This window comes from Sinocyclocheilus rhinocerous, unplaced genomic scaffold (assembly GCF_001515625.1).
Source record: "Sinocyclocheilus rhinocerous isolate Xijiao unplaced genomic scaffold, SAMN03320098_v1.1 scaffold1129, whole genome shotgun sequence".
Taxonomy (NCBI): domain Eukaryota; kingdom Metazoa; phylum Chordata; class Actinopteri; order Cypriniformes; family Cyprinidae; genus Sinocyclocheilus; species Sinocyclocheilus rhinocerous.
In genome coordinates this window covers 557,879-581,871 of record NW_015634513.1, presented here as the reverse complement: position 1 = coordinate 581,871, position 23,993 = coordinate 557,879, and the positions used below count along the sequence as shown (strand labels likewise).

The 23,993-nt window shown below is 36.9% G+C and overlaps 1 protein-coding gene across 3 annotated transcripts; it reads right to left on the bottom strand.

Moving 5' to 3' along the window:
- Positions 1–8: 8 nt before the first annotated feature.
- Positions 9–22,481, bottom strand: LOC107745858 (protein FAM160A1-like). 3 transcript variants are annotated; one of them, XM_016559867.1, is made up of 13 exons: positions 22,259–22,481; positions 13,974–14,106; positions 11,924–12,130; positions 9,582–10,274; positions 8,207–8,365; positions 7,668–7,754; positions 7,412–7,579; positions 5,998–6,077; positions 5,645–5,844; positions 3,951–4,895; positions 3,252–3,430; positions 1,254–1,368; positions 9–377 (listed from the first exon to the last, which is right to left on the bottom strand). In XM_016559867.1, exons 3-13 carry the CDS (start codon positions 12,026–12,028, stop codon positions 172–174), a joined length of 2,937 nt encoding a protein of 978 aa, XP_016415353.1. In that variant the 5' UTR covers positions 12,029–12,130; positions 13,974–14,106; positions 22,259–22,481; the 3' UTR covers positions 9–171. The 3 variants fall into 3 exon arrangements, with proteins under 3 accessions (XP_016415353.1, XP_016415352.1, XP_016415355.1); XM_016559866.1 differs by having other exon boundaries at positions 13,978–14,106; XM_016559869.1 differs by lacking the exon at positions 13,974–14,106.
- Between the last annotated feature and the right edge of the window lie 1,512 nt (positions 22,482–23,993).

The window sequence follows — 23,993 nt, the reverse complement described above, 5'->3', positions numbered from 1 at the left end:
GACAAAAACATATGCTTGAAAGACCCCCCCCCCATCAAAAATATCCAAAAAAGAGAAAAGTTAGAAAAACATGAATTTAGAGTCTTTCAATAAGAACTAAAAATCATTCAAACTGTCAGTTCAAAGGTTTCCTGGAAACATTAACAACAAACATAAAAACAGAATCAAAGGCTACTGCTCCGTGGGAAGATGAGAAAGGATGGAGTGTTCTTGTGCAAAGGCTGCTAGCTCTTTCAGGAACTCTGTGAAAAGAACTGTGGCATATACCTCAGTTTGGTTTAAGGGAACCACAGTTTTGGGTTGGATATTCGGTTTCGTCTTGATTCTGTCTGCTTCAGAACTATGGAACCAATCGCCATTCTGTGAACTTTGAGAGTCTAGGTAGAAATGGAAAAAAACAAGTCATTGTACAATATATAAACATTGTCTTAGAAATTATTACAATGTAGTTTATTCAAACTGAACAAGTCAAAAAAAAAAGAAAGATGATGAAACAGTTTATACTGCTAAGGGAAAAACAGTAGCTATGCAACCCTCAAACTGAAAAATGACTTCAAAGTTATTTGACTGAATTTAATTGATTTGATATTGATTTACACACTCTGTTTAACTCAAAATATAAACAGTTTCTTCCAACAATTATATTATATTATGTTATATTATGTTTATTATATTATATTATATTATACAGTTTGAGATTGGTAAGATTGTTAAATTATTTTGAAAGAAGTATCCTATGCTTGCCAAGGTTGCATTTTTGGATCAAAAATATATATTTTTTGAACAGATATTTTCAAATGTAATTTATTCCTGTGATGGCAAAGCTGAATTTTCAGCATCATTACTCGTCTTCAGTGTCACATGATCTTTCAGAAATCATTCTAATATTCTTAGTTTGTGCTCTAGAAACATTTCCTATTATCAACAAACTGTTATGAAAACTGTTGTACTGCTTATTATTTTTTAAACTTTTTTTTCCAGGATTTTTTATTTATTTAAATGCTTCCTTGCCAAATAAAAGTATTAAAAGTATTTTTTTTAATCTAGACTAAAATTTTATAAAGTATTTTATTACATTATATTATATTACTTCAGAAAACAATTTGCTGACAAACTGTAGGAGCACAGAATCACTGCAGGTCATGTTTATGAAATACCCACATATTGATCATTTTTATTTTGTGTAGTAAAACAGTTTTGTGTTTATTAAATCATAAAACAACATGACTGAAAGGATATGAATCTACTCTGACCTCTTAGTGAACTCTCCCTGGCCAATAAGCAGTGCTGGGCAGCTGTGAGAAGCTCAGGGAAGTCTTTATTATTCGCTGACCACTGTTCTGTCTGGTTCTTCACTGAGGCCAGTACCTTTAAAATCAAGAAAGGCAAGAAGGGAAAGTGAAATGAATGAATGAACAGATTCCATATTCTCCCATATCCACATCAGGTATTAAGATCAATTTCAGGTGATACATTACAAGTTGACAGTACTATATACAGGTGTAAACAGGGTCCAAAAGAAATTGTGATTGTATTACCCTAACCACTACATGGAATATCTTCAGTATGTCTGTAATCAACATACTGTGACTCCAGTAAGGTACTTCTTTGAAATAACTGCGACTTCTACTTGAAACATTATATTTGTATAGTAAATTTAAGGAAAAAGATGCACTTCTTTAGAATTGTTTGTGCTTTATTAACAACAGTCAGAGACCCTCCACTTGAAATCCAATCCCAATGTCAAAAACAGGTGTAAGGGTCTGTTCACACCAAGACAAATGTTCACAACAAATATTTGGTGCAATAAACATTTTATTTTTAATAAATAGGCTCTGTTAAAATGTCTATTCAGACCAATAAGAACATTCACAAGACTTGTATTTTGTCTTTTCCATAGCACTGCAAAAAACCTGGCAAGCCAATAAGATTTGTCCTTTTGGTCACATGCTCAGAGCTGCTACCATTATATTCAAGTGTGCCGCACACATCCTGAAAAGTTTTTATCACCCCTGTTCATAAACCGTGGAAACACAAAGGACGTGAGCCAAACTAAAAAAGTACACTTCAAATAAATTTTGCCCAAAGATATTTCTGTCATTTTAATATTTCTTATCATGCTTGGGTATGTTCAAGGGTTTTCTATTAAGTTTGGTTTCAGTTAGTTATTTGATGTTATAAAAATGTGATGTGGCATCATGATTGTGTGCCTGTGATTTAGTCTGTGGAAGTATGGGCAGAACATTGATACCACAGCTCCATTTTCAGATCACTACAGCACATAATCTGGTTGTAAATGATGCCATCATTTACTGTTTGACTTCCTATCATCATGACAAGCAGGTGTCAAAAAAATAAAATAAAAATGCACACCGCTGCTTGTATGTCTGCTTTTCCATAAGCACCACCTACTGTCAGAGACTGAACTAGCATTTTCATTCATTTTGTCTACTATTTTTTCCCGCATTGGTCTGAACAGACAAATCACATGCGAAAACCAACGTTGTGACAAACATACAGGTTGGTTTGACAAGGTCAAGGCTTTGTGTGAAAGCACATCTTTGTGTGTATTGATACACAATTAACCAACAGATCTAACACATGCCTCTCAAAGACATGCTGATGAATGTGGAGAAAGCATGGGTTTTCACAATTGCCCCATGTAATGATATGAAACAAGTATAATTCAGCTAATTTACCTGTTCACAAATTAAACTTTACTGAATAACGTATCAGATAGCAAGATGATCATGTTGCTTTTACGCTGACAAAGGGGAAGTATTGAGTACAAAACCTTGCTGTGCCGCTGTGTGATGTGCCACTGATGTTATTTTAGCAGGTTTGTGTGTCTGTATAATATTAGAGTTATAGACACAAAGGCTACATTCACACCACAGCCGAATGTGGCCCAAATCCATTTTTTATCCCCCAAATCCTTGGCAAAGTTCACATGAGCTCTTAAATGTGCCCCACTTAAACATTCGTCTAAACAGTTGACATTTCTCAACTGACCTGCATACATAAAGTGCTCAAAATATCAGCCATGTTAATCAGAGTTTAAGAAATGTAGGCTAAAGAAATAGTACTGAACCTGATGTTTAATGGAGGCCAGTGTGATATCACAGTTTTGGCATTTTGTGGTCTAATTTTCTTCGTTTTTTAAACTCACATTAAGCATGCAGTGACAGTGAGTTAGTATGATTTAAAACTACATTCATTCATTAGATCAGATACTGCATGCACTTCAGTACCTGGTATAGTGAGCGGACACTAGGCTGGAACACCATGTTTGTGTTTAGAAGGAAGGAGCGCAGCAGGGGCTGAGGGTAAGCAGCTAACTGGGCCAGGATGCCAGTCAGAAGCAAGTTCACATGGAGAGAATTACTTGGCATGTTTTCTAGGCGAGACAGCAGTACACTCAGAAACGGCCCTGAGAAAGACAAGAGTGAAACTTAAATATTAGTTAAAGTGTAAATAATCTAAACTATACAAAACAAATGAGCCAGAACAACACACACCCAAATATCATACTGAACATTAAACTGAAACTAACACTAACCGATTCCAAAACTCTGCATAGTAGTTCATGGGGGCCAAAACTGAGGTCACATAATTCAATTCAGTGCACAATTTGCCATGCACATGTACAATGATCGTTTATGGTTTCTAGATGCCACTTGTTGAGTTAAACAGGTCATATTACTGCTGCAATTTTTATTATATCATACAACTTAATGTTTTATACACTTTTTTTATGAGCAGGCAGTATTCACTAATGCACTCGTTATTGAGGTGCATTATGGCATTGAATCAGTGCATAATATACCCTATACTTTCGATCATCACTCCAAATGACTGTCACTTTAAATATAATATATAAATGCACAATATATAAATGAGTGTATGAAGAATACGGTGAAATAATTTAGCAAAATAAAATGTTTTCTGACCCGTAAAAGGTACAGCATGCCCCCTGCTCCCACTGCGGGGTTTGGTCCTAAAAGGAGATGGTAACTTTTCTGCCTCTGGTGTCTCTGGGGAGAAAGAGTTAAAGTCAATCTCATCTTCCTCCTCATCCATGAGGTCTGTAGGACTCTTGAGTTCACTGTCTGTTTTTGCTGGACTGTGCTGTGCACCCAGAGTCCTTATGAGTTCCTCATACTGGGCCATAAGGTCCTCCCCTTCCAGTGACTTATGGTCTGATTGGGACCCTCTCTTTTTACTGTCCATTTCATCTAATGGGGAGCTCAAGCCATTGCTCATTGAGGATTCTGAATTTGTAGTCTTTTGATCAGTTACTGGTTCATCTAACACCTCCTGCTTTGCTGCTTTTATAGGTTTGGATGAGGCATGATAGCTATTACCAGAGTCATGAGCATCCTTCTGAGCTACCAGGTCATAGACCATAACATCATTCTGGAACTCAGACTCTTCAATGTAAGAGCCCTTCACAATCATAATAGCAGTTCTCCGCAGTTCTTGAATGTGTTTTGGGGGCTCGTCCGGGATGGGGAGAGTCTCCTGATCTTCCTCTGGTTGCAGTTGTGTAGGACAAGCATCATAACTATCATCCCACTCCAGCTCCAGCAATCCGGGAGTAGCAGTGAGATCTTTGAGGGGTGGACCAGAGCGATGCATTTGATTTGGGGTTTTCCTGCTGGTAACTGGTGGCCGAGTCCTACCTGCTTCTTCCAAGGTACTGCGCTGGTATTCTTCTGGAGGAGGGTTCTCACCATCATAAGGGGCCGACCACACACGGCACGCTCGCATACAGTAACTGATGCTGTTTTGTGCATCGTACAAGTAGTGCAGGTAACTGACATCCAGGTAGATCTCTGAGCCAATGACACAGGAGTTACCACAGTCATCCTCCTCTGAGAGGACCTCGTTTGATTCTAGAGGAAAATGTACAAGCAATATTAAATCAGTTACTAATGCACTTCTCATTATATTTCATGTCCCCTTTTTCAAAAAGAGTATTGCTCTGGAATTTGTATCAGCTTGTAAATACTTTAATAACAGGCACAGACATAAGCGGATTATATAGTCTGGAATGAATAAATTAAGTTGACGCCGGCACTAGTGAAGTTGCAGATTTAATCCAGAAGACGGAAGTCACTGAGACATGAATAACATTTCAGTCTTCAGACTCGAGTCCACTAATCTAAAGTTTGATCTTAGTCATTAAACCTTCAGTGCATGATTTTGTGGAGACCAACAAAAACGATCAAATCATTTTGTCTCACTTTTAACATTAAAACCTAGAAATCTTTGAAAAAACAACAACACTTTTTTTCCCTTCTGCATCCAGTCAAGGGTTTGCAATTCTGGAGAGCCAATGACCTAGAGAGTTTAGTGCCAACTTGGCCCAACACGCTTGCCTGGAAGTTTCTAAACATCCTGAAGACCTTGATTAGCCAGTCTAGATCCGTTTAATTGGGGTTGCAACTAAACTCTGCAGGACAGTGGCCCTCCAGGAATAAAACTGGACACCCCTGATCTACGTCCTTACAAGATTTTAGTTTTCAGTGTAGGTCAAAAATGTATACATTTTGTTATTACAATGACACTTCATGCACAATGCAAATCAAAACTACATAAAATAGTACACTCTTCCACAGGAAGTAAAGGAACTACATTATACCCATAGTTCCTATATGGGAGCCATCAGTGCCTTTTGACCACAGGATAGAGTCCAGTTGTCTGAGTGGGGGGGGGATGACCTCTGGAGAACAGCAGGAGGGTGTAAGGGCTAGAAACTTGGCGGCCGATACAGAGTAACAGTCTCTTTCTCTCAGGACTCTACGCTGACTCAACATCATGTGGTTACAGGGGATTAGGTACCTGTCGGAGAAGGAGAGACCACACATAGTGCCACAAGAAAGATAGCTAAGCACCAACACTATGAGACAATATTTAACATACGTATGATGCATATCTCATCAGAAATAAAACAAATATGTAAATAAACTGAATAGTCTGCACAAATATACTCACTTGAATACCAACTGGAGCATGACATCCTCACAATACAAGCCAATGAGAGTGCGGAACAGGGCCAGCGATACAGTGCCAAGCTGGAACAAAAGCACAGCCTATAAAAACACACTACTACAAAACACAACAACTTAATAAAGACACTGCATGTTTTAAACAATAAAACTGGCATTAACTGGTTTAAGTTGTTTTATGTTAATATTGATTAAAATAAAGCTGACTATTGTGTCTAAGAGGATTCTTAAGACTCAGTGCTGTAGGGCGTTCTGTTTGAATACACATGCAAACTAATATGAGTTCAAATATTAGTCTAATTTAATAGAAAGAGCCTGCAATCTACCTTCATTCTTACATCTAATCTACCAACCACTTCTTAAAACTTGTGCAGTGCGTCTTCACCCTTTAGTGAAGTTTAGTAGTACAGCATTGTTATTAACAGTAGTTCAGTATAGGGCCTGATGGTATAGCTAAATACAATTAATTTCAATATTTGTGTTAATTTTGATGATATTCAATATGCATCTCAATATTTTTGCATTTTCTCTGGAATAATTTAAAATTGTGATTTTGTTGTTTCCCCTGAAAAAGACATGATCTGAATAGAACAGCTATTGTTACAAAGTACATCAAATTTTTTTGTGCAAATTCAATACAGATCTATTTTACAGTATCTTCTCATACAGTATGTGATTTTTTTGGCCAATCCGTTGTTATGGTTACCATCAATCATGGCAGTTTTGGATTCAACCCCACATTTAAATATGGTTGTCAATCCAGAAACTTTGCAGTGTTTATAGTTATTTTCATGAAAAAAAAAACTTTTATTCATATTGTGAAAATGTTATATACAGAAAGTTTTCAAAGAATGCTCCCTTTGTAACCACTGAAGCTGTTAGTCACTTCAGTTCAGGGCAAGCTCACTGACTGAGTTCTGCACTTTTACAAATACTCCCATTACAATCAATGAAGCTGACTTCACTACACAATAAACCTCTTATTATTATCATCATGTTTACACTTTGCTGGATATAGTGAAAGGATTTGCAAGTGTGCAGAACTCCATGATTCTATAAGGTTGTGCAAACCAAAAACTCGAAATAAAAACACGGTGTAAATTGAAACCCGTGATGCTCTTCACAGTGCACACACATAAATATGCACAGGAGAGTTTAAAAGCAGTTGAACCATCCCTTTGATGTGGCCAAAAAGGAAAGTGAAACTGGCTCATAGTCTTTTGAAAACTAACCTAAACTTTTAACATTATCACAACATTAACAGTATTCCCTACATTTATTTTGTATCACCCAGCACTAGTTCAGCACTGGCCTGTTCTCAAGTAAGTACTGCTTTTTGAGATTTAATTGGCTGCTTTTTTAATGTAATTGGCTGCCAGTCAGGATGAAATTGTGGTTACCTGAAAGGGAGTGTTGATGCGGCTGACTAGTGTGTCCAAAATGTGTACATTGTCATGGCGATGGAGCAGGATGAAGCTTAGGAAGGTGTGCAGCAATGCAGGTTCAGAAACGCTGCGTATGAAGAGGTCCAGGTATGCTGTTGTGGTCATCACCTCTTCAAGTGTCAACTACAAAAAAAAATTAAGTTGCTTAAAATCAAATCTTACTGATATCAGCTTTCAGATCTAGGAAGAAAACGGCTTATGGCCCACTAACCTTGTGTAATGCTGGTGCTAGAACAGGGACCAGAAAACCATTATGAATGTAGCCAACCAGCTGGTCTCTGATGGAAGGATGGGCCACCTACACACAAAGCAAAGCTAAAATTAAATTATTTCACACTGTCTAAATGTATTTTTACTTCCTTTCATCTACTGGGCATATAAAGATAAGGATACTACAATAATGTTTATTTATAGCTCAACCTTTGTCTCCTGACATAAGACTTCCAGAAGAATGTTTGCAAAACAAGCAGAGGACGTTTGTATGTGACTGTAAAATGATACATTGTTTGCCATAAACCAGGGGTGTCCAATCCTGTTTCTGGAGGGACACTGTCCAGCAGAATTTAGCTATAGTCCAAATTAAACACACCTGAACAAGCCAGTTAAGGTCTTCAGGATCACCAGAAAGATCCTGGCAGGTGTACAGGAGCTAAACACTTTAAGAAAGTGGCCCTCTAGGAGTTGGACTGGACACCTCTTGCTATAGATAAAACACAAGTGCAGTAGAAATGAAGTAGCACTAGCACACACCTGTATGACAGCATTGCAGAACTCCAAGGAGTTAAGAAATTGCACAAGAGCAGGCAGCTGCTGCCAGTCCTCACGGTGCAGACAGTGCCACTCTTCACTGTGTACATCCAACTTGGTAGGCAAAGATGAGTAAAGCCCACTCAGACCTGTAGCCAAAACCTTCATCAAAAAATAAATAAATAAATAAAATTAACCAATTAATTCAAAATACACTTGTGAACACTTCAATAAAGACAACCATTATGTAATAGCACAACAATCTTTAGTTACATGCTTCCTGGCTTTATTCACTGGCAGATGAATGTTAGGTCAGAAAGGGCTGAGAGTGCATGTAAGGCTGAGAATCAGACTCTATTGAAGCTGAGGGTGAGGTCATCTCAGTAAGAAGGGTACTCATCCATGGTGTAACAGATTATGCAATTATCTCTAATGACTTTACATAAGCACATGCTGTGCTGCCGGATGCCCACGGTGGCACATATTTGAAAGGAAAATTTGATAATATTCAGAAACAATCCATGCATTCACTAAAGATTTAACCAGTTTAACTGTCCTGTTGGCTTCACTGACTGTGGATTTCATTGCAATTTCATAAACAGCCAGATAAGATTACTCAAAAGTGTTATTCGTGATCATTATAACTGGAGGCTATAAATGTCATATTTCTTCAGGGTTTGCTAGTTCATATAATGATGATGATGTACATCAGTTGTACATTCAATTCCTGTTTTGTCTGTTTTTAGTTTGCTCTGTGCCATTTAACATAAATTGGCCAACATAAGTTTTTTTTTTTTTTATGGGTGAAGAGCAAAAAAATGGCCAGTTATAAAAATCTATAATAGTTTGTCTAAAAAGTTAAAAATAAAACACTACAAAAAATAAAACCAACCGTTTTATATGTTCACGACATCCATATTCATTTTGGGATTTACTAAAGATTACATTTAACAGTGTTATTAAATGTTTAGATTTTTTCAAAGATTAACTTCATGTAAGCGCAATATGATGGCAAAGTAACCTAAATGTAAAAATAGGGCTAATAGGCATGCACAATTAAATATCCAATATGAACCTATATAACGGTACCATATTAAATTACGCTGGGATTCAATACAGTATTTTAAACAGGTGAAATGGGAATGTAAGTCAAATAGAAATTCCGTTTTATGCACTCAACACTTCAGAGGAGCACCATGATCTATAAAGACTATTTAATTAGATAGTAATTTAAACAATGCACAGCAATAAAGTAAGCCCAATGCTGCAGGAACTTTGGTAATCCAAGTACAGAATCCAAGTAGGTTGAAAAAAAGAGAAAGATAAATAGAGAAAGAGTATAAATAAAAGAGGAAGATATACTATAATAGACTCATACCGGACAGAAATAGGTGTTCTCTGCGATGTGTTTAGCCACAACATGGTTCTCAGCAGAAAGAGCCATGATAAGCAGAAGCGCATCTCTGGCCTGCTGTCCAACTGACCCTTCCCTGTGTATGAAAGGGATGAGTAGGGAGAAGATAAGGAAATTAGCAGCTCCTTGGTCCTCACTCGTATGAAAAAAAAGCTCCAGGACTGATGGGTCTTTAGCCAGAACACAGCACAGCTGGTTCAGGAGCAGCACAAGCTCTGTCTCCACAGCAGAGGAGCTTGGACCCGATGGGGAGCCGGAGCAAGACGACAAGAGCATCATCAAAGGTTTGAGCACTGGTTTATGATGAAGTAATGGCTGCCTGGCTTGTCCGATCAGCATCTCATACATCTTCAGTTGCTCTAATTTCATATCATCTGTGAACTCTCGCCTCAGGCTCCAGATAAACAGTCTCTCCAACACGTTCTCCATCACCACAAACTCCAGGATGGGCCCCATGGCTCCATTTTGACCACACTCCTCCTCCATGAGGAGGAAGAGCATGTGCTCTACATAGTTTTGCACAGCGCTGGCCTCATCGCCAGGGACTGGACCGAAACGGAAGCTGCCGAGTCCTCCAACCCCACCAAGACCATGACCTCCACCCAGACCAACAACATTACTGCGCAATGGGTCATGCTTCTCTAGAATCTTCACCACCTGAGAAAATGTCAAGAGATCAGAGGTCATTCACACTGGAGAGAATAGCCAAAGGGATTTTATCCCACTATAGTAAAAAGTTTTCTCTTTACAGTATGAAGTCACTAAAAATGACTTTATAAATGACTTTCAAAAATTTTTTATAATACAAATATAAAAAAATAAAAAGTAAAAACAAATGTAAAAAATAATAATTACAATAAAAATTTAATTATAAAAAATGTATAAATATTTATACTGGGATATTGTGATGTAGCAGGAACACATATGTGACCCTGGACCACAAAACCAGTCATAAGGGTCAATTTTTTTAAATTGAGATTTATACATCATCTGAAAGCTGAATAAATAAGCTTTGTTTGGATAGGACAATATTTGGCCGAGATACAACTATTTGAAAATCTGGAATCTGAGGGTGCAAAAAAATCTAAATATTGAGAAAATCACATTTAAAGTTGTCCAATTCTTAGCAATGCATATCACTAATCAAATATTAAGTTTTGATATAGTTATGGTAGGAAATGTACAAAATATCTTCATGGAACATGATCTTTACTTAATATCCTAATGATTTTTGGCATAAAAGAAAAAATTATAATTTTGACCCATACAATGTATTGTTGGCTATTGCTACAAATATACCTGTGCTACTTATGACTGGTTTTGTGCTCCAGGGTCACATTTAATCTATTTCATGCAAATTAGTAGCTGAAACAACTGCAACAATGAGCCCTCTGTCCTGGTGCTGATCTATTCCATCATGACAAAACTCCCAGTCAAGGGTGTGTCAAACTGAGATTGGGTTATTACCAGAGCAAAAGGAATAACCTGAAGGCTCCAGGAAGAGGAAGTGCAAGCAAGGCCAAATGGCATATTGCTCTTAACAAAGTGTACCATTCATCAATGCAAACTAAGCAGGAAGGGTTGAAAGAGTGAAAGTATTAACGGCATTTCAGATTTTTTCAATATTTTAGTACTTAGTTGGATAAGTTAACAATAATACTAGTTTGCTTTCAGAAAACTACCCTAATTTCTGTCTTTAGAGTTTATCTAATGGCCTGAACTCATCTTCTGTACCCAAACAATGCCTCTATGTTCTGGAGCATTCTGCTGAATCAACAGAAGAGGTCCAGAGCCTTATTCACAATGTAACACCAATGGGATAGTCTGTTCTAGGGCCAGTTCAGGATTTTAAAAGCTTACAAAATGTACTTATTTTAATGATCAGAAACATAATATTTTATCATATATAATATGTAAATATCTTTTATTTGTAAATTATTAGTTTGTTTCATCATAAAGCCTTATATAAAATAAACTTCATACATAATAAACAGAAAATAACACTACTCCTATAAGATTTGGTTTGTACACCTGAGATGAAACAACACTTTTTGAAAGTTAATCTTTTCACTGAAAAACTAATTCATTTGCGGATGAGGAAAAAAAAGTATATATCCACAACAAATAACAAGTATCAAGCAGGTTGTAAAGCAGGTAGTAACGGTTTATGTTAATTCCCCACAATGAGCATTGAGCAAGTTTTTCTATTTTGCCAACAGTAGTATCATGCATACTTTAAACAGTAGAGAAATGGCATTTAAAAACAGTACACAAGGAAAGACGATAATAGAAAAAATATTACATACCTGTGCCCAGTGGTTTTTGAACACGATCATGCATGTTTCAGGGTCCACTCCTTTCAGGACCAGTGACTGGCCACCTCGAGTCCCATTGGCAACCATGGATGTCATTGTTGTGCTCTCACAGCAGGACTAAACCATCATGAGTGGTGGAGTGGATGCCGAATTCAACCAAACATGGAAAACTGCACGGTAGCATTAGACACTGACAACCTGCATATAAACACAGAAAAGGCTGATTTAAAAAAAAAAAAAAGTATTAAAAAAATTAAGTGTACAGTCTAAATAAATCTGAACTGACAAGTATATAGTACATGTCAATAAAAGTATATATAAATAAATATCCTGTGAGAAGAAATACTGGCACAGCACAAACCAAGCACTAACAATAACATCAGAGAACAGTTAAGTTGCGGTCTGTTTTAAATGTGCATCACTATTTCAGAGGCTGTCTTGGCAACAGCACTGTGTCATCTTTAGAAAATCAAAGCCTTTCAAGCAGGATTTGCTGCGATAATGTGGCTGCCTAAACATAACGCGAAAGAATGAACTGAGCTGCCATCACTTAAAGATGCTAATTAACAGCATGTGGATGTGAGCTTTGTGTGTTATGCAATATCATACAGTACATGTTGCGTCTTATGTAATGCTTCCTAAAATAAAGAAATGTAGCAGTACTGCATAGCTTGCTCTCTACTGTATATGCAGAGCTATTTTTATCAAATTCAATAAAGAGACCCACAGCCTTAAGCATTTAGATAACAGCTATTGGCTTAAACCAAATGTGTGTGCAAGCACCAGTGATTATAGATGGATACAAAGATACTCTCTGTCTCCTCTCAAAAATGTGTGTGGGGAGTATAAGCTATAGTTTCTGTGGTGTGTGTGTTTAGTCTAAACTCTAAAGGATGAGCAAAGGCAACAACAATGGCATTCTCCACAATCCATGTGGTCTAAAGGCTTACTTTATCTGTGCGTTTAAAAAAAGTCACACTTCGCAGAATGCATTGTAAAAATCATAAAATTATGCAATAACCAAAAAAAAAATTGTTTTGGATATATTTTTGCACACTAGGCATTCCCTCAAATGTCATGAGATGCATGTTGGGATGCCGTTTAAACAGTATTCAAAGGTTCCTCAAGTAGACTTTTTTCTGTCATTCACTGAAGCCTTTAGATGAACATTTGATTTGATGTTGACCAATATTGTTTTATATCGATCAAAACCATTATTTTTATGCAGATACAGTTTTACTACAATAAATAAATACTATAAATAAAATACTAATAAACTACTATACTATAAATAAAATACTAACTAAATAATAACACTACAATAAAAACATAACATAAAATGCAAATGTTATTTTCATTATTCTTTGTCTTAATAATAATAATGGTCAAAAGGTTTTAAGAGGTGTTCTCTATCTCAGCTTTAGCATGTATAAATCTCTACAACCAGGACCCTAAATGAGTGCATCACCCTAAATGAGTGCATCACACACACACACACACACCATACGTTGTGTTTCCATGTTTTATGGGGACATTCCATAGGCGTGATGGTTTTTATACTGTACAAACTGTATTTTCTATTGCCCTACATCAACCCCACACCTAAACCTACCCCTTACAGGAAACTTCCTGCATTTTTAGATTTTCAAAAAACTTAATTCTGTATGATTTTATAAGTTTGTTTCCTCATGGGCCCTCAAAAATGTCCCCACAAGGTCAAAATTTACTGGTATTACTATCCTTGTGGGGACATTTGGTCCCCGTAACGTGATAAATACCAGGTACACACACACACACAAACACACACCACAACTGAATTTGCCATGTGAATCTTTACACAATGCTGAACAGCCAATCAGTAGGCAGAAACTATTAACCACGCCTGGATTTAGAGCGAATCATAGCAGAAGGCTCAGTTTGAAACACAAATGTGACAGAAATAGAGATACATATGTTTTTGGTTACACGTGGGGGCCGTCCACTCTTATTAAAACACATAAATCCAGAGGAAAGACAGTCAGAATGGATTTTGAATTCCTACCTACCTCATCCAGACCACTGCTGAAAGTTGCTGCTGGAGACACGGTATTTCGTATGGCAGAAAACATTCGCATCTTCAGAGGGCTCAGGAGCTCTTCTGAGACATGCAGATTAAGATCTAGTCAACGCAGGTTCTGAAAAAAAGAAAAAAAATGGGAAGAACAGCTTAGCTGTTAATGAGAGCAGTGTGAGTGAGACGATCAGGGCCAGGAAATGACTAGATGGATCAGAGCAGTGACAAAGAGGTTTAGAATGGTACTGCAGAAGAGCGGGAATGAGGAGGAGGAAGACACGAGAAGAGGAGGTGGGAATTCAGAAACGCAGAGAGGGGGAGAAGGGGATAGAGAAAACTTCTGTCTGTGAAAACCTCCAAGTGAAACTGCAACAAATCTGAAATAAAGCTACTCTAAAACCTCATTCAATAAAGGGACAGACACACAGAGCATGAAAATACTGATCCCATGAGCCACTGCAGCTAGAGGAATTGTGGTTAAACTGCTGCGAATACATTTTTCCTTGAAGGAGACCTTTGTCAAGACCAGCCCTGCAAATTTAAATATATATATATATTTTAAACTACATTTATAAATATAAAATGTATACATTTATGATATCAGAAAATATTTATTTTAAAAAATTGCTGTCGTTTTGAACTTTTTATTCATCAAAGAATCCTTAAAAAAATATTTGTCGGTCGGTCGGTCGGTTGCTTTGATGAATAGAAAGTTCAAAATGACAGCATTTATTTTAAATCACTAAAATGTATACTGCTTTCCACACCATTAATTGATGCTTGAGCACCATATCAGTCCACCATATAAATCAGCATATCAGAATGATTTCTGAAGAATCATGTGACACTGAAGACTGGAGTAACGGCTGCTTAAAATTCAGCTTTGCCATCACAAGAATAAATTACAAATGTAAAATATATTTCAAACGATATTTCAACAGTCATTTTAAATTGTAATAATATACTGTTTTTATTGTATTTTTGATCAAATAAATGAAAATCTGGTGAGCATAACTAATTGACTTAATTTACTTAATTATATATATAGCCACTTTTTATAAAGCCACTCAATTATATAAAGTCACCCAAACTGTGTCAACACAGAAGGCTATTTTTTAATCATTCAATAAATAAAAAGTTATTAAAAAAATAGAAAGATAAAAAAAAAATCTTCATATTGTCATACAAAAACTAAAATTGAATTTCTACCCAAGAGGTGTGTAGTCATTCAAATTTGCCTGGTTCAGGGTTGCAAAGGGGTGGAAAATCTCTGCTAAATTTCTGGAAACTTTCCCAAATTTTTGGAAACGTTCCAGGACTTTTTGGAAACTTTCGGAAAGTTTCCAGAAGTTTACCAGAAATCTTCTGCTCCTTTGCAACCCTAGCCAGGTTATGTCTAAAGCGCACTTAAATTTGCTGTAGATCATTATCATGAAGTTATGATGCCTTGAAATTTTCCTTACATGATGCCTTCATACAAAACCACTTGTCAGTTGAATCATTGATTGGGAAGCCAGGCAGCCATCTTGGGTTTCAGACACATATTGCAGCTGTGCATAACTGCACAAACAATGTACCAGTATGTATCCATGACTGGTGGACAAGTGCATCAACTGTTAAGCATATGAACCTGGCAATTCAGCAGCATTATGGACTTTTACTGAGCGATCCAGTTGACTAGACACAAAAAACACATTCAACGATATTGTCTGAATGCTGTGAGTAAAAGGAGCTTCAGATAAAACATTTTAAGATCACTTAATGTACTGTAACAAAGGCAGCATTCCTTGCCAGGTCTCACAGTAATGCCTGCACTCAAAAACATCTCACAGGAAATGGCCAGGGTAAGTGTTCTGTTATCAGAAAAACGTGACCCAAATTACGCATATGCTCATTAATCAGTGTGAGAGGAGTGGACAGAGAAAACCTCTGGAGAAGAAACTACACTGGATTCTTGATCTTGTTCTACTTCTTCAAAGAGATCAGTGGAGATACTGGGACAAATCTGGGACAGGGCCTTTCTACAGATATTAGGGAAATGACTTTCCTGACTGAGCAGCACAGATGTCTTATCTGGGTGCATGAGAATGAAGTCACCCATGAGCACACTAGATCTGTGTTTACCTCAGAGTAACCACACTTATCCAATTAAGCTCATTTAGTTAATTATGTTAATTCAATACTTGCCGCTTCCTGAGAAATTACAAACCTCAGCAAGAATATTTATTGTAAAGATATAATTTAAAAAGACAGTCTCACAACACATCTCCATTATGGCCTGTTTAGAACTGAGAAGCTGATTTTTATCGGAGCACCAATGCTTATCACAATGTCACATCATATAAAGTAGGCCTGAAATGACGTCACCCTTTAAATGTCACGTCACACCATTGAAAAAACAGTTCCATGTGTTTGGAGTCACACCAAAACTCACAGGGCCTCATAAGTGCACCTGTTCACATACATAAAAAAAATCCAAACAGTTTTCAAAGTTTAACGACTGAGAAAAGGTAGAGTTTCCTTTCTTTTTTTTTTTACAAGGTCATTACTTTAGAAAGTAATGTGATACTGGTCTGGGCTGGACTATTTGCTTGGAGTCCCTTTGTGATTGACTCTCCTTTGAGAATGGGTTGGGTTTCACGCCCTGCAAGCCAAAGGGAGTGTCCTTGGAGCTTTTCATGCTGAAATATGGCTAGCCAGTCAGTCCCACCCTATCACAGGGCTGTCATAACTTGTGTTGGAAATTGTTCTCTGTGCAGTCATCCACTAGCACTTGCCCAGCACATTCCACACCATATGTCCTACTGCCATATGTCAGATCAGTAGCTCAGAACTTTCATTTGAAGCAAGGTTGAAATGAGGTCAGTTAAATTAACAGCAGCATTTTTTTTACAGAAAAATTCATTATGGACTCTTTAAAGTCATTACATTTTGACTTTATGGTTAAAAAATGAATTGAAATAAAGCATACTGGGTAAAAATCTATAAAATTATACTTTAGAATTCTATACTATAAGCAGTGTATAAAAGTATAGTGTATAAAAACACTAAACAGCTGAATTTTTTTTTTTTTGTCAAATGCAAATTAAGCATTACAAAATTATTAATATACAGCATAAAAAATGGTTGTTCATTGAGATTTGCTAGAGATTACATTTAACAATTAATGTTTTTAAAGATGAACTTAAATGAGTGCTAGATGATGGCAAATGTAATTAAATAAAAAGAGGTAAATTATAATATATATAATTAAATATTCAAAATCCAATAATACCATCATTACAAATCCACTACGGCCCTATAACCAGTATGGAAGAGAAAGGGAAACTTGAAATCGCATCATATGACCCCTTTAAAGCATTTTTATAAACAAGGATATTTAGCTCACTTTTGGCTCACTTTTCTATTCGAAGATTTACTGATCTACCACAATAATGTCTTTGAGTTATCTTCATTTCTCAGTAAATATTGAACTTAGTTAATTAGCATATTGTGTAATTCATTCACTAAAAAATATTTAAATTGACAATAACTCTAGTCATGAAAAAAAAACAAAATAAAGAAAACATCTACATAAAAATGATGAATGATCGCATTACCAATAGACAGTAATGCGTGGTTTTTGATCTCCTAGCATATGACTTTCATGATGGAAACACCTGGCCCTTGCTCTCTTTCTTTCTCTCTCTCTCTCTCTCTCTCTCTCTCTCATACACACACACAAGCAGGCAGGCTTGAAGGACACTCATGCAAATCAAAGCAGGCATGTTTGTCATGATCAAGCGCTGTCTGAAGACACACAAGGGGAATTTACTGGGAGTCCTGGTGCCCATGGTGACTGGGTGACGTGAGGGCTGTGATCTGATCACAGTGACAGAGTCTACTGAAAAATTTACAACAGATGCAAAGAGGAGATGACTACAGCGTCAAGTACTGGTTCTGGTTTAGGTCCCAATTTCTGACCTGATGGTGAACGTACACATGAAAACATTTTTTTGCTACATCTGTCCCTGGCAATGCATTAAGATCTTCAAATGAATGCTTTTGATATTTATGCCAAAAGGCAGCAGATAACCTAGAACCTTATCATAATTTTATGGCCTGTGATGTTATACACCTCTTCAGTAATGCTGAAGGTTTTACTGTACGCACGTGAGATGCAAAACGTCAAGTATGTTTATACTATACACTCAGTTCCCTACCCAGCGTTCAAAGCACCTGATCTGCATAAATATTACACACCACCTGTCTCCATCCTGATTGGTGGAACTGCACACGCCTAGAGGGAACTTGGTGGTACTTACAAACAGGCAAGCGTGTTGGGAAAACAACGGGTTTACATAATGCAAGAACCTATGCAAATATGGTATGCCTGCATGTTTCCATACCAAAACATGGTTTGTGTTTATATTATGTTTACGGAGTTTGTCCACACTTACAAGCAATACAAAATTATCCTGAGAAACTGAACATCTATGGCACAAAAGAAGGCAATCCTTCCCACAGAAATAAGCTTTCTAAAGGGAGAGGGTTTTATGGAGCTGCCTGTTACATTGAGATAAAGCAAAACTATGGTGGCCTCATTAAGGCAAACAAAGGAACAGAAGTCAGGTGTTTGCCTTCCGCAACAAAGCGGAAGGCTTTGTGTGAGAAATACTGAAGGCTTTTTGCACTAAAACTCAAAAGCAGTTTTATGCTATAAAGTGAGATGCACCATCATGGGAGCTGCCATGCTGAGATCACATGACATGACCATACAATCGAGTTCTCAAAAATATTCTTAAACAACATATATAATCAAAAAGCCCAATTCAACAACATAATCTAGAGTGATGGCATGGATCCACATGAGCGTGATTCACCAGTACAAATTGAAGGGAGTGTGATTACAAAATAAAATGTATGAACAAGCAGTGCCTGCTGGAGAGAAACTGCGACAACCCACTGCTCCCAAGCTACAGATCAAGAATAAACACCAAAACATCAGCCAGCTGTGTACCTGCATGAACCACAGAGAGCAGAAATGTGTTGGGATTGACCTATGACAAGAGAGAGGGGGGAAAACGGGGGGGACTGAAAAACAGACAAAAGGTATTTTGGAGACTGAAAAACAGACAAAAGGGGGGGGGGACAAAAAAGCAAAAAACAAACACAAAACAACAGGCAAAACCAAGCAAACAGGGGTTAACAGGTGTTAAGTTAACAGGACTACAGGACAAAAAAGAGAGGGCACAAAATAAACAAAGTAAACAAAGCCTGCTCTTAGCATCACGCTTAAAAAAAAAAAAAAACTTCAGTATCATGTGCCAATACTGCAACAACAAAACACTATTATAGTTCAGGATTTGTTCATAATGAATTCATAATGTGTTTATTTAATATTTGAAAATGCCTAAGGATAACAATCCTGCCCTAAACACTGCTGAAATCCTGGCATAACGGGCATTCTACACTCTTAAAAATAAAGGTGCTTCACGATGCCACAGAAGAACCATTTTGTCTAAATGGTTCCATAACGAACCTTTAACATCTGAAGAACCTTTCTGTTTCACAAAAGGTTCTTCGTGGTTAAAAAAGGCTCTTCAGATTATAAAAAGGTAAGAAAGAGATGGTTCTTTAAAGAACCTTTGACTGAATGATTCTTTGTGGAACCAAAAATGGTTCTTCTATGGCATCGCCGAAAAACCTTTTAAAGCACCTTTATTTTTAAGAGTATAACATCGATGGCTTGCTAGCATTTCATATGTAGCCTACCAACTAAGAAAAGTCTGTTTGTGTAGGTTTCAAAGGGGAAGGACAAACAAAATGAGAGAGATCCAAAAAAATTATAGAAAGAGAGAGACTGTTTGCACACAGAAAGCCCTTATGACATGGTTTGTCTCACAAAGCAAGAGAGATGCACGCTTGCTGCAATTACATGAGTCAGATTAAACGCAGAGATGAGAGACACACCAAATGCTTTTTGAAGTCTGAACGCTCTTTTCAGTCCCATTGAGACATTTTTCTTAAGATGATTCAGTGCGAGTAAACCAGATTTATAAATAGAACATAATAAACCAGAAATTAATGAAATAACTAAAGAATTTTGCACATTGTGACATAATTCATAGTTCAAGTGATGTCATAATCAGTCACTATTGTCATAGCATTCCCTACTGAGTCTAATATCACAGCTATGCAGTCCTGAAGGTTGGTGTGTGTGTGTGTGTGTGTGTGTTTTAATCCTCAGCACAAGACAAGGCTGAACCAGGCTAGGGCAAGCCAAGGGTAGCAGCTGGAATTGTCTACTGAAGTTTAGACACAAGTTAAAGCTGTTAATCTGTTTTCTGTTAATCTGTAAATGTTGTACTCAACCTGAAGAAAGCCCTTATGACATGGTTTGTCTCACAAAGCAAGAGAGATGCACGCTTGCTGCAATTACATGAGTCAGATCAAACGCAGAGATGAGAGACACACCAAATGCTTTTTGAAGTCTGAACGCTCTTTTCAGTCCCATTGAGACATTTTTCTTAAGATGATTCAGTGCGAGTAAACCAGATTTATAAATAGAACATAATAAACCAGAAATTAATGAAATAACTAAAGAATTTTGCACATTGTGACATAATTCATAGTTCAAGTGATGTCATAATCAGTCACTATTGTCATAGCATTCCCTACTGAGTCTAATATCACAGCTATGCAGTCCTGAAGGTTGGTGTGTGTGTGTGTGTGTGTGTGTTTTAATCCTCAGCACAAAACAAGGCTGAACCAGGTTAGGGCAAGCCAAGGGTAGCAGCTGGAATTGTCTACTGAAGTTTAGACACAAGTTAAAGCTGTTAATCTGTTTTCTGTTCATCTGTAAATGTTGTACAATATCAACCTGAAGTGTTTCTTCTTTCAAAAACCAGACATTCCACTATATTCAGCCAGGGTTATTAAGATATTATAATGAAATATGGAACAAATCTGAAACCTAAAATAAACAAAACATTTGAAAAGTTGTAGCACTAAAATTACTAACTGGAAATTAATAAATACTAAAACGGAGCTAAAACTAAAATAAAGTAAAGCTAAACAGAATAATTTATGCACATACTATAACAAAATGACTAAAAGTTAAACTAAACTGAAAATAAAAACAAAAAATAAAGAATTTAAATTATTAATTAAAATCTACAATAGTATAAATACTACTAAAATGACATCATTCAGCTTGGCAGCTGCTGGAATGCATCATGGACAAGCTTTGGAATGATATGCATGACAGGCAACTGTGACACTTGTACGTCTTTTGCTGCTTTGAGCAGTAATCTTTAACATAAAATTACTAGGACAATCTATTTCCGCTTGTTTGTACTTGGCAAAAACATACAGCTACAAAGTCAAATTACATCACAGGTGCAACCAGAAACTAAGATGTGTGACTTCTTTCACCTGTTGCGGAGAATAACATCTCAAAGAGGGACTTCCTCATACACACTCTAACAACTCTCTACAGAGCAGCATTCTCAGAGCTCTCCTGCTTTCATACTAAATCTATCAGTGATTTTCGGAGACTCTCCCAGTGTTGTCATATCTGTTGGTTTCTATGTCTGTTTCTTCATCCTTATTCCTGCTCAGCTCCTCTTTCTTTCCCATCCCCACCACTGTTTGCACTCTCTTGGCTGTCTGATTATCAGTGTGTAAACAGTTGAATATACAACCAACTCTTGTGGCATAACTTGCTCAAAGTACCAATCCCAGCATTTAAAACGAGTTACACTTTAAATAAATGTGATCCATGGTTAAAATATAGATATGATTCCTTGTAAACGTGATCCCATAAAAGTAACATAATACACAATCGAATCTTAACACTAAATAAACACTTCACTTCACTTCAAATCAACTTAAGTCTGCAAACTATAGGCCTAGATTCCTATTATATCGTTGGGGAATAAAACAACCATTTTCTAAAAAAAATAATAATAATAATAATAAATGATTAAAAGCTTTGCTTCATTTTTCATGTTAGGTCAACAAAGAAGAAGCTAAAGAAGTTGTTTCAGTAAACTACACAAGCTCTTTAGAATAGACTTATGAGTGTGCGTATAGACAACAAGGTAGTTTATTAACTATGCAGTTAGTTATGTAAATAACTAGGATTTTGTTTCATGGCTCCATCTTGAGTTGTCTGTTTTTCCAGACAACCTAAACCTGTTTACGTTCGAGCTGGAATAAAAACAATTTCCACAAAAAAATAAATAAATAAAACAGCAACAGCTTGGACAGTATTGTTAAATAACACATACTTCGCCTTTAATGTCCAAACGCTTTTTTCTCCACACCTGACAAAACTTCGCCTCAACAGCTGTTTCCCTGTGTCATATTCCACTGGCGTTAAACCGATCATAATCCCGTCTCGTTATCGTTTTCATAATGACAGCTCAGTGCAGTTCGCGGCGAAGGTTCTGTTGAGTCTATCAGATGATCATCACACTTTAAAGATCCAGAGATCTCGGACGCCACTGCGCTCGCTCGGTCACCTGAGCGTGGATTAGAAAGGTGAGCTCGATCACAAGCCCCGCCCCTGCTCTCTACACCCGACCGGTGATTGGCTGCTGCTTGGGCGCTTGCTCATATAATTAAAATGTGTTATAAAATTACAATTACTAGGCTATTCACGGTACTCGCACGATCATAGTCCAACAGAAAAGAGCTAAATTTCTTATTATTAAGTGTCCTTAAAGTAATCCATTTCAGATAAGCGATCTACAATAATTTAAGATAGGCCTATCGTTGTTAATAAATATAAAAACTCGCCACAAGAATAAAAATAATTAACAATAAATTCTAATGTCTTGTTGTTCTAACGCACTTATTTGAATGGGCTATTATAAACATAGATACGTATATACATATATATATATATATATATATATATATAATTATAAATACATATAATATTCGATTATGTCTTCATAAAGTGTGTTGTCTTTTCTATGGGTTCAGTGTGGCTGTAGACTGCTAAAAATGAGAGTACATTTATTTTTTCTTTCCTTTGGTGCGCGCCCCACTATAGATCCCCACTCCTGTCCAGTTAGTGGCGGTAATGAACCAAAAACCAACTGTAATATATCCCAGAAGAAGAGCACTTGTCTCAGTGGAATTCAGAAGGAATCCATACTAAAAACACCAGTGACTTAAAAGGGCCAAAAGCACTCAGTGATGGGAGAAACGAAGCTTTTTGAAACTGAATTATTAGACTAATTGCTCCGCAAAATGACTCACTTTTAGGAACTGGTTTTGGAAGCGCTCGAAACATCGCACGCTGGCGACACCTGCTGGTCAAAACGTAAATGGCACGAGAACACAGCCCAAGAGAAGCCCTAAAAAAGTGGCTTTACAGAAATCAGACTTTATTGATATACACTGGGGGGGGGAAAAGCTATCTAAAACTTTGAATTTAGAAGATGTAAAACTGAATAAAAGAAGATAAATTATGCATTGATTGAACAAAAAAAAAAAAAGAAAGAAAGAAAGAAAAAAAATCGTTATTGTACCAGGACTGTAACATAGTAACAGGGTTTGAAAAATTGTACCATCTGTGGTGCAGTGTCAAGAATTGTATTACACCTAGCCTAAAAAATGCAGGCTGCATTGTAAACACTATAAATTTAAATAGAGAAAGATATGTAACTGTAGCAATAAACAGCAGAACAATGTGCACATTGTGCTGGATTGAAGGCCTATAGTGCAGTCTTGAGCAGTTGTGCTGTAAAGTTGAATTGTTCCTGGTTATTCTGGTTGGTGTTTTTGCTGTAGAACCAGTCGAACAGTGATATTACAATTGACTGATGGGTGAGGTGTAATTTTTGTGATAACTAGATCAGAAAGTGTGGACAGGAGTTTGTGGTGGTCCAGCAGAATAAGGACAGAAATTTTGAAGCTTTTGCCAGCCACAGAGTTTCAGCGACATGTAACTGCAGTGGGATTACTTCAGTTGTGTTGTTGATGTGTGTGAGTGCAGGTAAAAGGGATGGCAAG